Genomic DNA, 16,636 nt, shown 5'->3' with positions numbered 1-16,636 from the left:
GTAAAAAAAACAATAGTTATTATGAGAAAGAATATTTGAGAAATCTAAATACCGATTATATGCCTCGTATTGCATTTTTTCCTCAAATTGAAAGGCTAAAGCGGCTAGGGCTCTTCAGCTTGGAGAAAAGGCGGCTGAGGGGAGATATGATAGAGGTCTATAAAATAATGAGTGGAGTTGAACGGGTAGATGTGAAGCGTCTGTTCACGCTTTCCAAAAATACTAGGACTAGGGGACATGCGATGAAGCTACAATGTAGGAAATTTAAAACGAATCGGAGAAACATTTTCTTCACTCAACGTGTAATTAAACTCTGGAATTCGTTGACAGAGAATATGGTAAAGGTGGTTAGCTTAGCGGAGTTTAAAAAAGGAAAAGTCCATAGACCATTATTAAATGGAATTGGGGAAAATCCACTATTTCTGGGATAAGCAGTATAAAATGTTTTTTTACTTTTTTGGGATCTTGCCAGGCATTTGTGACCTGGATTGGCCATTGTTGGAAACAGGATGCTGGGCTTGATGGACCTTTGGTCTTTCCCAGTATGGCAACACTTATGTACTTAGGATTCTGAATGGAATCTTGCTACTCTTTAGGGTTCTAAATGGAATGTTGCTATACACTTTGAAATTCTGTATGGAATCTTGTTATTCTTTAGAATTCTAGAATCTTGCTACTCTTTGGGGTTCTACATGGAATGTTACTATTGTTTGGGTTTCTGCCAGGTACTTGTGACCTGGATTGGCCACTGTTGGAAACAGGATGCTGGGCTTGATGGACCTTTGGTCTTTCCCAGTATGGCAATACTTATGTACTTATGTAAATCTCTGGATTCATCTGATGTGGATGCTAAGGAAATATTTTTGACTAGTCTGTACTTCCCCCAATTTCTATGGGCTCTACTTTGTTGAAATGTTTTGTTTAATTTGAATATATTATTATATAATTGACTTGGGTTCATCCAATGCTTTCATGCTTTGGACTGTTCAAAATAATGCAAAGAAACACAAGTTATTTACTTGTGGAAGAGCTACAGGTGTTCATGTGTGTTCTTTGAACTGGTTGAGGGTCGTATGAAAATTATAATTTCGTCTTCTCAGGCTGGTCTGAAATTACTTTGGCTAATGTTATTTGCACTTTAAAAACCCTGGAAAACAATTATAATATACATTTCTATTATGACTTTATGTTTTGCCATATTTAGCCTTTGAAGGTTCGTTGCAGCCCCCAGGTTGTTGCCTGAAATGCAATGCTGATAAGGTAACTTTAGGCCATATGTTCTGGTTCTGCCCCCCGGTATTGCAATTTTGGGCAAACGTGCTGACCTCTGTCTCCAGTGGCGGTGTAATATTGAATTAATACCTAGTGTGTTTGGTCAGTACCGTATAGCTCGCCCTGTTCCAAGGGGACTAATCATTTCTGAGAACTGTACTGATGGCTCAGAAAACTATTTTATTGGTGTGGATTACGGCTGATCATCCTACAATGGCACTATGGCATATACAAACGCTACAATTGCTTACCATGGAACGCTAGGATACTTCTGATATGGATTCCATAAGGGGTATTCAACTACGCCAGATTAGGGAACCGTTTGGATTACTTTGGGGGACGGTGGTGTGTAGTAGAATTCTGAACTTCCCTTAATTTGTTTCTTTTTATCTGATTGTACTTCTTGGTATTTCTTTGCAAACCGTGGTGTTAAAGTATCCCTATATGGGAAAGGAGAGGGTGGGGTGCGGAAGGGAGGAAGGGAAGATAGTACTTAAACTGTATTGTTGATTTCTCCTTACTGCTTTATCTGCGTTATTGGTTAATTTCTTGAAACTAATAAAAATGCTTTAAACATAAAAATCCTGGAAAACCCTTTTCTGTTGAAAAATATCTACTGTACCTAACGTACACAGCTTCAATAGCTTTCAAGCTTGCAGGCAGTATATAATAAAATATTACACCAGTGTTAGGAAGTAATAAAAGTATTTTCATATTTTTGCACACATAATAAAATTAAGCTTTATCATTCATCATAAACTGGGTTCAGAAGAGCAAATGAGCTACAAATAGCATGCTCCAATATGTTTGAGGTTCTTTTTATTTAAATTTCCAAATTTTTTATATTACCTGATTTATTTTTATCATATTCCAGTGGGCTATGTGCACTTCCTACATAAGGGCTGAAAGGCTGGCTGCTAAAGAGATTATCACACTGTAGACTGTGACAGAGTTTTTCCAGAAATCGTAGGACATATGATGCACTGTTTACCGGAGGAAGATTGACAGCGTGCTTCTCCCCATCAAAGGATGCTGAAAAGGAAAACGTAAAGATCAAATTCCAGCATTCTAATGTCAAGTCTTACTAATGTTAGCTTGGAATGCCCTCCCGCGGGAGGTGGTGGAGATGAAAACGGTAATGGAATTCAAACATGCGTGGGATATGCTTAAAGGAATCCTGTGCAGAAGGAAGGGATCCTCAGAAGCTTAGCCGAAATTGGGTGGCGGAGCAGGTGGGGGGAAGAGGGGTTGGTGGTTGGGAGGCGAGGATAGGGGAGGGCAGACTTATACGGTCTGTACCAGAGCCGGTGATGGGAGGCGGGACTGGTGGTTGGGAGGCGGGAAATACTGCTGGGCAGACTTATACAGTCTGTGCCCTGAAAAAGACAGGTACAAATTCAAGGTAAGGTATACACATATGAGTTTGTCTTGGGCAGACTGGATGGACCATGCAGGTCTTTTTCTGCCGTCATCTACTATGTTACTATGTAATGTTAGTAGTCGGAAAGGGGAGAGGTCATAAAGCCACAGGATCCTATCTCTCCAACAGAAAGCCAAGAAACCTTAACATTTTGTTAAAAAAATAAAAACAAATGGGTATTTATGTTACTAAATAATTCAGGCAACAACGAATATATGATCCCTGAAAGACTCCTGACAGCGGAAGCTGCCTTTGCTGGTGAGTAAATCAATTTCAATAGTCAAGCTTTAAAGCAATGGGGGCAATAAATCTTAATAATGATAAAACCCAGAACTGACGTAACATAAATATTAAAGTTGTGGAACTTACTCAGCAGACCTCAGCAGTGACTGGTTTCACTGCCCAGTGACTCACTACAGTTCTCATCAGTCTTTCAACTTTAATACATTCTAAGAATTTTTTATAATTTTTAATAAAATGCTACTTAGCTTTTACTTGCAATCTCGTGAAATGTAAACAGACCCACATTGACATGGTCCATATTTTGGGAACCTGCCTCAGGGTTTGGTCCTGAATCACCACTGCTTTCATTTATGTATGCATGATTTTTTGTTGGTGAGTAAAACAGGACTGTGTATATCAGTGGGTCTCAAAACTTATGAAAGAAAAGGCAAACTAGAAATCCTCAAGAAAGTGTGTAAAGTTTCAGAAACGTACAGCTAGAGATTTTAAAATTCCACGCGAGTTTTAAAAAACATATTTTATCTAAAATAATTTTGTGTATAAGAGCGACTGTTAGGAGAAATAGTTCATAGAAAAAAGTTTGCAAAGGGGTATTATTTGGCTCTGAGAAAGTGTAAAAGCAGTGGTGTCTTATTCTCATCCTCCCAGGTACATGCTCTAGTACAGGCCTCAACAAATTTTCATTAAACCATCTAGTAACCAGCATGTAACACCCTAAGACCTTTCTCGCTTCTCCTTTCCCACCCTTCCAAAATTGTCCCCAGTGATGTTGGGGGGGGGGGGGGGGGGGTTGGAATCCCCTCCCAGATTAGGAGTAGCTCCTTTAGAAAGTGATTAATAAGATTCCCCCCTCCCCACCTATTTTGTGCCTGTGGGCAAAGAAACTTTAGTACATCAGTTCATTGAGGTTCCTCTACTAATCAACTGCAAAGTTAATAGTCTCCCTTCCCAAAGCATGCTGTCAGCTGTCATTCTCTAGAGAGGTGAAGCAAAGAGGCAATTGCCTGTGTTTTGCTTATCACCATAGCCTAGGTCCCCATCAGTTTCTCTTATATCCCCCCAACAGCCTTCACTCAGTCTGTCTCTCTCTTTCATACCCCTTTGTCTCTCTCGTGGCCCCCTCCAGCCTACCCCCCACTCTCTCCTTCACAGAGCCACCTTAAAACCTCAGAATCCCACCCAAAGGAGAAGTGACATAAGAGGGGTGGAGCCAGAAGGGCATGGCCAGTGTTGCCAGGTGGGCGGTTTTACCGCCCAATTGGGCGGTTTTCCGCGACCCGCCGTGGGAAATTTTTGCCCGCGGCGGGTTGCGTTTTTTTGGGCTTGTTTTGGGTCTTTTGGGCGGTTTTTAAGCGGTTTTTTCGGCCGCGGGGGGTGGGGTTAGTGACGTTCTGGGCGGGGCCGATGACGGTGGGGGCGGGGTTGACGACGGCGGGGGCGATGACGGCGGGGGTGATGACGCGGGGGTGGGGGTGTCAGGGGCGGGGTTTGACTTTGGGTGGATTTTGGGCTGGATTTGGGCTCGTTTGGGTGGGAAAAAAATTTTCCACCTGGCAACCCTGGGCATGGCCCAGGAAGTATAAAAGGCTGGGCCAGATCTAGGTTAAAGAGGCCCAGAGGGAACCAGTGATGCCCTATGCAGATGCCTCCACCCTGAAGCTGAGAACCTGTAACCACTACATTCAGGTAGACCAAATTTCAGCTTGGAACCTTGAAGAGTTTGTGTTTTGACCTGGCCGGCCGCAGGCAGTCTTGTGTGCCTGCTAGAGACTGTCTTGGTATCTCTGGATCCAGGGACCGGGCCAGAGACCAGCAAGAACTGCTACTGAGAGAAAGACATTCATGTATGCTGTGGCCCTGCAGGTGGCGGCCACCCGAGGACAGTGTTGTAAGTTACAGAACTAGTTTTGAGTATTGATATCTCCTTTCCTGTGAAGTGAACTAGAGCCCTTATCAGGCACCTTTAATAAATATTATTTGTTCTCACTTGCGAAGTGTGTGTGGCATGTCTTACCCAGCCCCACAGCCCGCCCTTGCTCACGTTACCACAATGCTGTTATCTAATTCTCTGATCACCCGAACTGATCAAAGAAATCAGTTCATTTGCCATGATCTACCTCTAGTAAAACCACGCTGCTTTTAATACTGCAACCCACTGGACTGTAAAAAAACAAAACAAAAAAAATTCAATCTTTTCCTTCAGCAGAGTCTCCATTATTTTACCCACTACCAATGTGAGGCTTACCCACATTCTTATTTGCTACCACTTTTGTAAAGAGGGGCTACCATCTGCTTTTTTCAAATCATATGGAACCTCTCCCAACTGCAGCTGTCTGTTGAGCGTATCCTTTAGGGGACCCATTAGAACTTCTGAGCTCCCACAGGGGTCCTTTTACTAAGGCGCGCTGAAAAAGGGGCTACACTAGTGTAGGCGCGCGTTTTGGGTGTGAACAGATCCATTTTTCAGCGCATCTGTAAAAAAGGCCTTTTTAACATTTTTGCAGAAAATGGACATGCGACAAAATAAAAATTGGCGTGCGTCCATTTTGGGTCTGACACCTTGTTGCCACCCATTGACTGCGGTCTCATGCGGTAACTGTGCAGTAATCGTCTACGCACGTAGAATGACAATTACTGCCCGGTTTCCGCTGGCCACGCAGTAGCCGGGCGTAACTCCAAACTGACGAGTTTATGCAGCTTAGTAAAAGGGCCCCTTAGTATCCTTGGATGTATTTAGGGCTGATGAAAGGGTATTAGGTGCCCTAAGCAAACCTTCAGTCTTGGTACCTTCCCTCACCAATTAAATTTCAGGCCCATTGCACCCCTCCCGAAATAATCAGAGCTACTTGAAAACTGCCTCCTGTTGTTTCTCTAAGTTTGGCAGTTGTCAGAATCTATTATTTTGCTTTGGCTGCTCATGCTCTCTGGCACTGCCCGGAAGCTGCTGCCCAGGCCTGCCCGATGGTAGGCCATTCCTGGATGTATTCAATCTGGCCACTTGGCTTTGTCCACTTTCAGCCCTGCAAGTTCTTCACAAAATCCTCTTCTACGACTGGTGTCACATCAGCTTCGTTTTGATATGTACTTGTGCTAGTTATCTTCCAGGTCTTTTTACTATAAATACTGAACAAAAGTATTTAATATTTCATTTTTTTAAAATCTGATCATTCTCACATCTGTCCTCAGTATGTTCCAGTTTCAGAATCCTACTTAATGGCCTTCTTCCATTCCTGGACACACCTGAATGAAGTCTTGTCATCTCATTTTTAATTTTTGGCCTCACTTTTTCTTTCCTGATATCTTTAATTGTTTCTGTCAGCTTTACCTGATGTTCTTTTCTCTGTTTTTTTCTTTAGGTATCCTTTGTACTTGACTACTATTTGTCAGCTTTCTCCTTGAAGAACCATACTAGTTTTCTTTTCTTCACTTTCATAACAAACTAGTAAAACATGCCCGTTTCAGGTGCAAATGAAACGGGCGCTAGCAAGGTTTTCCTCCCGAACCCCCCCCCCCCCGAACCCCTTCGGCGTTGTGAAGGCACTGACCGCCATTGTTGCGGACCTCGTCAACGCACACCAACGCCACCTTCAATGTGCTGAGTCGTTGGTTGTGAAGCCACTGACGCCATTGCTCCGCCCTCGACGTCATCACGTTTGACGCGAGGGCGGGGCCCCAACACAGTGATTTCGGTGGCTTCACCACCACGAACCCTTCAAACAGGAAGGAAGTGCCCGGAGGAACTGACAGTGACGTCAGTGTCCTCAGAACGTTGAGGGTGAGTTTTATTATATAGGCTATCCATTGCTCCTTTTAATCTGGCCAAACGTCAGCAAGCTTTTTTTCCTTAATAGATATTTCAAAATATTACAAGATATACAGTACTTGTCCAGAAAACAGGATCAAAAAAAGAAAAAAAATTCTTCCAAGAAAAATTGTTCTTGGAAGGATTTTTTTCCTTTTTTTGATCCTGTTTTCCAGACAAGTACTGTATATCTTGTAATATTTTGAAATATCTATAAAAAATAAAAACAACAATCTTTACAGCATTTACCAATTATCCTCTCATAGTACGCAATTATCAGGATTCATCAGAAAGAAATACAAATTTTATAACTGAAAAGGTCAAACGTATTGACTATATTAATCCCCAAAATGCTCTAAATCTAACCAGGAGGTTCTCTAACCAGCTGCACAGGAAACTTATCATCCAGAAATTGTTTAAACTGCAGTGGGTCATAAAATATATATCATAAATTTTAAAATTTTACTAAACATATAACAGAACATCACAAGTAAAATTCTCCACTGTTTTGCATAATTTAGGAGCCAAGAGCCAGAAAAGCCTTACGTCTTTGCTGAGACTCTGTACACATCAGGAAAACACATTTTTGACCCATATAAAAGATGTTCTGCTCTTGAAAAACAGCCCGATCTGTTCAAAAGTTTGCTACAAGTTTGAAATCCAGCACTTTGAGCCTGGTATATCTAAATACTGGCTTAGCTATTGTATCAATCACGATTGTGACTATATTCCATGCCTACATTCACCTTGCCTCCAGGTGACTGGGTCCTATGGTTGCGGTGGACTGTTTTTTTCAGTTTCCCAGATGGCTTCCAGGTTCAATTCCGGGCCTGATGTTCCAGCTCTCCCAACTTGCCTTGGTATTTCTGCTGCCAAGCCTCACCGGTGACATCATCTGTAATTACCTTTATTGAGCACCTGGGAACTTTCAGGCTTTGCCTTTGCAACAGAGGTCTTCAGAGGTGCTTTCTTCTGTGATTACTTGTTGCTTTTCTAGCTGTGCTAGTTCTTGTTCTGTGTGTCTTTAAGCTTTAGTTCCTGTTTGTTTCTACCCTGTGTTAATATATGGCCTAGCTTTAAGGCTACCACTGGAATAGTGATAGCCAGAGCTATGCAGCCTATGCAGCCTATGACAACTTGGAAAGTACTGATTAGGCCAAACAATAAGCAAGTGATTTAATATTTGAGAATCTGCAAAAAGCAGGTCTGAACAATGAGTCCTGCCACAAATTGGTACAACTTTTAATTCAAATATAGCACCTGTAATGAAAGATCAGATGAATAAAATGGAGCTTATTAGTTTTGGTATACAATGATACAGAGGTAATACAGAGTTCATGAGAAAGGTATGAAAAGTATTGCAGCCGGAAGATGTGAAACTGTTATCTCAACGCTTCCCAAAACATGTTGATAATTAGCAGTAGCTGAGAACGGAAGGAGGTGGGCACATCCGACAGCAGATCGCGTGGGAAAGTATGATCTCAGAAAGTGAGAAAGATTAGGAGCAAGGTATCTCATCATTCACTTCTATGGAGAAGATAGAGTATAAAAGAGGGGAGATTTTGGCTTAGTTTGAGAGTCTTCTCCAAAGCTTCTGTCAGACGGCGAAGCCCTGTGCGGCGGAAACCAGAATCTGATGTCTGTATTTGTATCAACTTGAAGACTTGTGTTTGGGTAAGAAATAAAATGTACCTATCTATCTAAACCTATCTCTGTCTCTATTTTTATTGATTCTATCTTCTCTGTACCTAACATTTAGTCCACAAGGTAGATCACAACACATACAAGTGACACTCAGTCTTTGCAGAAACTTAGACAGATGTTTAATAAGATTTAGGTGGGAACATAAATGGTCCAGAATATACCTAGATCTAGAAAGACAGAAAGCAGTAGTTATGGGAATTAGTATTCAATTACGGCTCCTAATGCCACCCCAGAATAGACCTTGTGATTGGGTGACAATGGAGGTCAGAGAAACTATACAGAATCTGTTATATGAAATAAGTACCTTTAGTCCCCCGTATGACAGAGTCAGAAAGAGGTCTATAAGGGGGGGGAATTAAAACAGTGGTGAGCCCCGAACGCTGACAGTGCTCGCTATCCTTCTTTGTCTTCTTTTGAACGCAAGAGGGGATACTTAATTTTGTGCGTTCAAATGTTCTCTGTTTCTCTCTGTTACTTTATTTTCCTTCTCTCTCTTTCTCTCATACTCACCTGCCTCTCCCTGCCGCTACTTTCTGTCCTTCTGCCTCACACGGACACTGCCCACTTCAGGGGTATTGGGCACTATTGTTCTGTCCAATTTTCTTGTTCTTACCCCTGTCTTTTACCTACTCCTCTATCTTTTCTGTCTTCTTCCTTTGTTTTTTGCAGGTTCCCTTCTTTAGCACTACCCCTATCTTACATATTCTTTTACCTTCTTGCTGTCTTCATGCCCTGCGCTGAACTTACACACCTGCTTCTCTGCCCTTTTCTATGCCCTTTTTAAACCTTCATTTCTGTCTTTCAATATTCTGTTCTGTTTTTTCTCACCCTCTTTTCTCTCTCCTATCCTGTCCATCTCTTTGATTTGCGTGATGTGCGCAAGAGTGTGCTTGTTGTGTGATTGAAGCATAACAACGAATCCAGGCGACTGCGATTTGGGTTTTGCTGTAAGTTTATTCCAATGTTCAAAATCTTTGGATTGGTCTTTATGCTAGCGTTCTCGCTTAACAATCCTTAGAGATTGCGCATTTTCTGTTTCCCATCCCACCCTGCGTTCTGTCTTAATCCCTCCTTATCAAATCCTTGTCCTCACTATGCATTCTGTTCTTTCCCCCTTTTCCTGTTCTCCTTCATCCTAACTTCTTCTATCTACCTCTTCCTATTAGTCCCCTGGGTCTAATCCTGCTCTTTTCTCTTCTGTATGTTCCCGTATCGGGGGAATTTCCTTTACTCTGGGAGAACAGCACGCTTTCAGATTGCTCTCCTCTCAAATCCTTCTGGTTTCTGTTTTTATAATCACTCTTCAAAACTGTCTCGGGACTGTCCCTTTTACTCTATTCCTCCTCATTCTTTCTGTTGGACTTCCTACAACTTTCTTTCCTATTCAGCTGAAAACAGTAATTACGGCGTTCAGCTTGGTAGCTGCTTACCGTCGTCCAACTGCTGTTTTCCCCTTATCTCTCTAAGTATTTTCCCTTTTGAGTTCGTGGTGTATGCAAGATCTAAAGCTTTCTGCACTACAGAATACCCTATTCTATTCTTTCAGTCTTCTGCACTATGCTTTCTCTCTAACCACTCAGCCCACAGCCCCCCCTTCCTGTCCACACTTTTCTCGGCTCTTTTTCATAGCGCAGCATGAATAACTGCGTAGTATCTCTTATTCCCCCTTTTTTTTGTCAGTAGGAGTGTCCGCTTTTTTCCTTTTGCATCTTTGTGTGTGTCTCTGCACTCCGTCTGATTTGGATTTTTTTTTTTTGTGTGACCTATACTGTTCCGTCTCTGTTTTTTTATTTCTCATCTCTGTATGCCGTTGTCATACAAGGCACCGGTTTCCACCTGTCAAAATCTGGCTTGGCTCTTTTTCACTTTGAAGCGCTTTTCCGGTTCTTTATTATTTACTGCGTAGTTCAACTGATTGCTCTTTTTCACAGCTGCTCAGTTCTGTGCTCTTACCCCACCCCCAGAGCCATTTTTCTTTCCTTAAGTCCAATCTGAATCCCTTCCTCCACAACATTTTGTTCTTGTCCCCCTTTTTCTGCCACAATAATCCTCCCTGCCCTCCTCTCTGATGCTCTACCGACTGTTCGTGGTCCGTGTAAAATTTATAAGGGTGTGGCCCGCACGGTACCAATTGGGGTAACTTAACACCTTACATACACCTTTTTGGCTTCCTGTGCAAACTAGAAATCATTTTTTTGATTCCCTATAAAACTATCCCTTTTCCTTCTCAGTCCCATGTGGTGTGAGTCTTGATTATATACTCCCTCTTGGGCTTCGAATAAACTTGCCCGAAGAGCTGTAAGTTCTAAACCCCTTTTTCTCACATTTTTTTTTTTAATATCCTTATCCTTATCCAGGCTCCCGAAACTGCCATTTCTTTCGGTAGCTTTTAAAGGTTTTCTCTAACAAGTGCTGTAGTTCACTATCTCAAGGACATGAGAATCTGGGAAGATTGCCCACTTTAGCTGCCTTATCAGTCCAGCACTGCTTCAGCAGAAGAGGCTCTACAGTTCACTTTTAAAAGCTCAGAAAGTGATTTTTTTTTCCACCTTTTCCGTTCGTTTTTTGTCCCTGTTTTATGCTGAAGTGGTACAAGTTAACCAGTCATTTACACAGGTATTCTTTTTAACCCTCTGTCAACTGTATTGTTCCTAAAATCCGTCTCACTAACTCTCTCTCATGTCTTTCAACTCCGGTTTCCCCTCATAATTGTAAAATGACTTATCTTTTCATGCCTCATGCTGCCAAGTCCGTTATACGTGCACCTCTGAGCATGTAAGATTGTACGGATGTATTTCTGCTTTCACTTTTAAAATTATGGCGCTGCATTTTAGTCTTACTCTGCATTCTCCTTTTATCAGGGCATACTTTTTTCTCCTCTTTTGTGTCATTTTATTAGGACGTTGTCCCCCACTTTCCAAAATTTTCTGCTCATATTGCTTTGACTTTTGAGCGTTTCTTTCTCTTTTATCTCATTTCCCTTAAACAATAGACCGTCTGAGACTCTAATGCTTTCTCATTCTGTCTCTGAGCCGTGATTTTAACCCCGAGACAGGTTTTTCTTTCTTTTTGTGCTGCAAGTGACAGTTTGATAGACCTTATCGTGCCACACCTTCAAACATATATTACTTGACTTTCCCCTTTAAAAAAAACCCAGCTTTCTCCTTCTTTGTCCTAGTGTGGTTTCCTGTGATCACATTACAATGCTTCTAGGAAGCCTTAGTCCGGAAACTAAAAATTAACCCTTACTTAACAGAATCAAGCGATATGCTGGTAGTAATGAAATTTAGATTGCCGTTATTTTAAAAAACACAGTAGAAGACATTAGAAATTTTTGCCTTAAAGGAGCTGTCGTATTAAGTGTAGAATTGACAGTTTCAGCTTTCATATGAACACATAATGATTACGGCTGTCTATCTGAGTAAGTAAAGTAATAACGCAGTTAGAATTGTCATACTTTCTCAAACATTAACTCTCTGGTTCCTTACACAATAGTTCCTAAGAACTGCAATACGTTTGATCTGATAAAATCCTATCCTGATTAATTATAACAGCAGAAAGTTTTAATATGAAAAATTAAACTTACAGTTTTTATGTGCTGTATAGTTCTATTTTCAGTAGCCGTAATGTCCAATGCTTGCAGTGAGCAGTAAACTCAAATTAAGCACAGGAAGCACACTTCCCTTCTGGTTTTTATTCTCCTTTTCCTATAACATCCACGTCAACATTAAATCCTTATAACAATTTTCTGTAAACCTCTTTGATGTTCTGGTTCTCCTTAAACTCTCTACAGGATTACTGCTAAATCATATTAAAAGTTTTAGTTTTACTTTTAACCACAATGTTACCCTCTAGATAAGATTCTCGTATGCTTTGGATCTCCGATACTCTGGTTCTAGTTTCTTGTACTCTATTTTAATGGTGTACTCGTTTAAAAGAAATATAAGATACAGCCCCAGCACCGTACTATCGTGTTAGTTTAATACAAGCCTGCTTATCTTCAGGAAACATTGATTTTTGAACAGTATTATAGATTGTCAGAATTATAAATTGTCCCCATATTTAAGTCCCATTTTAAGGACTATATTATAACGTTATCTACAAGAAATACTACACTTCCTCGCTTGCATTGTGATTTTCGTCCTGGCTTATTTTAAACACTTGTAATAATGAGCTATGTTATTTCCACGTCCTGAGAATGACAATCACTTTTAAATAATATGATTCTATAAAGAATTAAATTGTGTAAGTCTTTATAACCAGTTTTCTGTTTTTACTCGACAGCATTGTGAACTAGGTTCTTTATAACCCAACCCACCTTTTCTTTCCTTCTAATGCTGCAGCTGTTCTGTTTGTCATCGTTTATACATATCATTTCAATCACTGACTAGTATGTATGTTTTATGCCGTATCATTGGAAGTTCTTGATGTAAGAATCACATGTTTTAATTTGTTCTTTTCCCCTTTCACCTGTTTAGGTACAAAAGCTTTCTGCCATCGCATTCGGGTTTATTTTATTTACTATGTTCCTTTTCTGAGTGTATGGATATTAATTTGTCATATTTATGGGTATGAACTTGTCATATTTACGTCATATTTACACCACGATTCTGGTGTCCTGTTTCAAAATTTATTGATTTATATGCTTCTCTTATATTTTCCTGTTTAGATGCGACTTCCAACCTATCCGGTACCCGTATAGCTCTGGACTACACATGTTATAATGCCTTTCTTGCCTTTTGTTGAAATCGGTGTTTCCTTTCACTATTCTATTTTCCATTGCTGCATGACAGTGATGTCTTTGGCATTTTTGGTTCTGGCTAATGTGTTCCAACTAATGACTTTTTTTTTTTTGGATTGTACCTTCCCCAAAGAGCTTACACATGTTTTATTTCTTTTTTTATTATTCTTTCTTGCTATCCCTGAAGTAGGTTTCAGGGGCTCTTCCCTGGGATATGTTATATTTTTAATATTCTTTCTTCTTCTTTCTTCCTCCTCTCACTTTTATTTTTTCCCCCCCCCCCCTTATATACCAGTGTTACGCTATAAACAATTGGCTTTGATACCGATGCCTGGGGCTTACATCCATCGAAGGTGATCCTTCAATGGATGACGGTATCTCAACTAGTAGGAGCAGACTTCCATTCCATTTTCGGAGTGGCCTGCGGATTCGGCATTATTGCCCACCGATGAGTTACTTGTATAGATGACCGCGGGGTTAATAAAGAGACGTCTAACGACTTTCGTTGCGATTGTGTACAGGTTGACTGGGGCCCTAAATTTTTGTTCTCTTCTAGACGAATATTTAAGCATCTATTGGGGGTTAGCGACAAAATGGCGAGTGTATTCCCATATATGGCGAGTGTATTCCCATATTTCTAACCGGCGAAAACCAATTAGATCGCTGCCCTTTAATTTTAGAGAACTTATTTTCGCTGTTCGCTAAAATCTTTTTTGGAGTTTTTGCTTCCCCCACTTTTGGGGTTTTCAATATGGCGAGTGTTATCCCATGTGCGATCCAAGGCGAGTGTAATCCCATCACATGGCGAGTGTTATCCCATGCCAAAATTCATGGCGAGTGTTATCCCATGGTCAATTTCTATAGAAGCATACTCTGGAGGGCAGTATTTTTAGAGTAGGTTATATATAGTAAGTGACACAACTGACTCCTGCACTATTCTCATGTTCATGGCTATCATTTCTTTGCTAATATAACCTGCGGTAAAAGCATGGGGCTTTCCGCCAATTAGTAATTTATGTTTTAGGTTCCATTTCTGGGACGCTCTTGAAGACGCGTGAGTATAAAGGTGTTTTCTATACGCATGATGCATGTTTTCCTTTGAATGATCTTCCTTTGCACGTTTTTATATATATATATATTTATAGAGATACCTATTATAATTCTTTGAACTAGGATCCAATTTGGGATTTAATTTGCCATTTTACACTGCACACCTCCACCTATGTGGATTGTTTTCCCCTTATTCCATTATGTCCACTCAGTCCGCCACTAGCCCCCTGGAAAGAGTTCTCAACTTTTCCCCCGCTGATAGAAAAGAACTTTCCCGTTTATGTCACACCTGGCATACCGTTTGGTCCGCTAAAGACCCGGGATTGGAATGGCCAACAAAGGGTTCATTTGATCAGGGTAAGCTCCAAGCCTTGGTCTGCTATAATGAATCCAACAAAACAGGAAAATCTAGGGATAAGCATTTAGCTGCTATTAATAAATTTATACTTATTGCACAAAACCAGCATGACAGAGCCCTAGCGAAGTCTGATTGCGATCAAGCCCCTTACCAAGAGGCAATAACACCTACTGCCCCACCACCCTATGATGCTGCTACCGCTGCAGGTACTACCAAGCTCCTACCATGTGCAGTGGGATATACACCAATACCCCCAGGATATTGTGATAAACCTCAGCTACCGATTTCTCAGGGATCTCAGACACAGACCCCCTTATCTCAAGGATCTCAGACAGTGATACCCTCGCTGCCTGCGATATCTCCCGCTCCTATGAAATTTGACCCACCTACTACCGTACACATTGCCGGTGTAGTTGATCTATCTCTTCCTTTATCACAAAAAGACCCAGTCCCAATATCTTATGGGTCGGCACAAACTCAGACGCCCTTAACCCCTTCAACAATCCCAGTGGCCCAACCAGTAGCCCTGACTTCGGCCCAATTACCCACTGTTACCTCTGCTCCAACGATGCAAGCAACAACTCAGACGCTAACCTCACCACCGCCTCATGGCTATGAGATTGAGATACCCCCACCCATTATTGAGCAATATCCTTGTGTCCCGAACCCATCGGTTCTGGCCACCATCCAGCACCCTACTAACAGTCAAATTAACGTGGCTGCCCAAACCTCCATCTATCCTGGGCTAGGATCAGGATTGACCTCACACATGACCACCCAAACTTCTACCTACCCATATATGGGGCACACAACTCAAACATCACCTCCACCACTACATTTTGACTCCTCTGTCCAAACTGGTCCCTTGCCCGCTGAATCCCTACAGTCTATCCCATCCCAATTGCGACAAATGGGTTTCATTCCATGTAGTCCTGCTACACAGGCACGGGCTATTTGTCAGGAACTCTATGATCGGGGTTTCATTAAACCGCCCCCTGCTCCAGTGAACCCTTCAATGCCCATTCTAGAACCTCAGTGTTCTATTCCTCTTAGATGGGACACGTTAGGTGCACGGCCAATGCGTCCCTTGGTACTCCCAGCCAAACCAGCTAATGAGGAGCGACCGAAGGTTAGACTCTCCCCATTAGACGAAGCATGGGAAGTTTTAAAACAACAACTCCCCACAAAATCGGACATAGAGGATATTCGAAACGAGCCTCCTCCGATGTTCCATTTCTCCTCTTTTTCAGATAGTGAAGTAATCCCTTCCCTTGCAGACGATTCACCTCGTTTCACGTTACCTAATACCCCAGTCCCCTCGGAAGAACAATACGATCACACATTGGCTAGTATGGGAGATGGCCTCGCGTTTGTTTCAGAAGGACTTCGCTCCTTACACAAGTCCCTGACAACGCAACCGCACCCTGATACCCCGGACACCGTGGTATCTGTTGCACCAAAATCTGATTTTCCTCAACACCATGATCTTATTTCTCATCATACCAGACAGCGCCACCCTCGCAGTTATCTTACTAATGAGGGATCCAGCCGCTGCCTTGCAGTCATCGACAGTCCCCGTCACCCTACAGGTCTGAATATCGGTACAGAACCTATCTTATCTAGTCCGCCTAGCACACCTGCCCAATATGTTGCCCTACATGAGAACTCATGGCATTATGTCCAGCCATGGATTGATTATCTTGCAGGATGGTCTGAGGCACTTCAGCCCCAGTCCGCCCTCTTCCCACGTGAAGGATCCTTGCGGTCTGATAAGCTCTCACTAGCGAGAGATCTTATTTATGACCACCCTGACCCCCATTGGGATCAGAAAACAACCCTCTACCTAATTCAAGGTCTCCAAGTTTGGAAAAAGTATGAGAATCATTTTCCCCCAACTGCCACAATAGATCTATCGGTTAAACCCTCTGAGAAAGTGAAACTTTTTCCCCTGCTGAATAAAATGTCAGGTGGTGTCCCTCATACGGAATACACCCCACTTTCAGCTGTCGAATTAAATAGCCTCATATTACAACTCCCGGATATTGC

General features: G+C 41.8%; 1 protein-coding gene across 6 annotated transcripts in view; it reads right to left on the bottom strand.

Moving 5' to 3' along the window:
- The window catches only part of SCML2 (Scm polycomb group protein like 2), a 141,563-nt gene that overhangs the window by 13,271 nt on the left and 111,656 nt on the right, over positions 1 to 16,636 (bottom strand). For all 6 annotated transcript variants that reach the window (XM_030202289.1, XM_030202291.1, XM_030202288.1 and 3 more), the window contains one exon: positions 2,122 to 2,304. In XM_030202289.1, the coding sequence (XP_030058149.1) occupies positions 2,122 to 2,304 (183 nt within the window). The remainder of the gene's footprint in view (positions 1 to 2,121; positions 2,305 to 16,636) is intronic.

Source organism: Microcaecilia unicolor, chromosome 4 (genome assembly GCF_901765095.1).
Source record: "Microcaecilia unicolor chromosome 4, aMicUni1.1, whole genome shotgun sequence".
Taxonomy (NCBI): Eukaryota; Metazoa; Chordata; class Amphibia; order Gymnophiona; family Siphonopidae; genus Microcaecilia; species Microcaecilia unicolor.
Note: the sequence above shows the minus strand (reverse complement) of the source record. Positions and strands in the feature narration are given on the sequence as shown.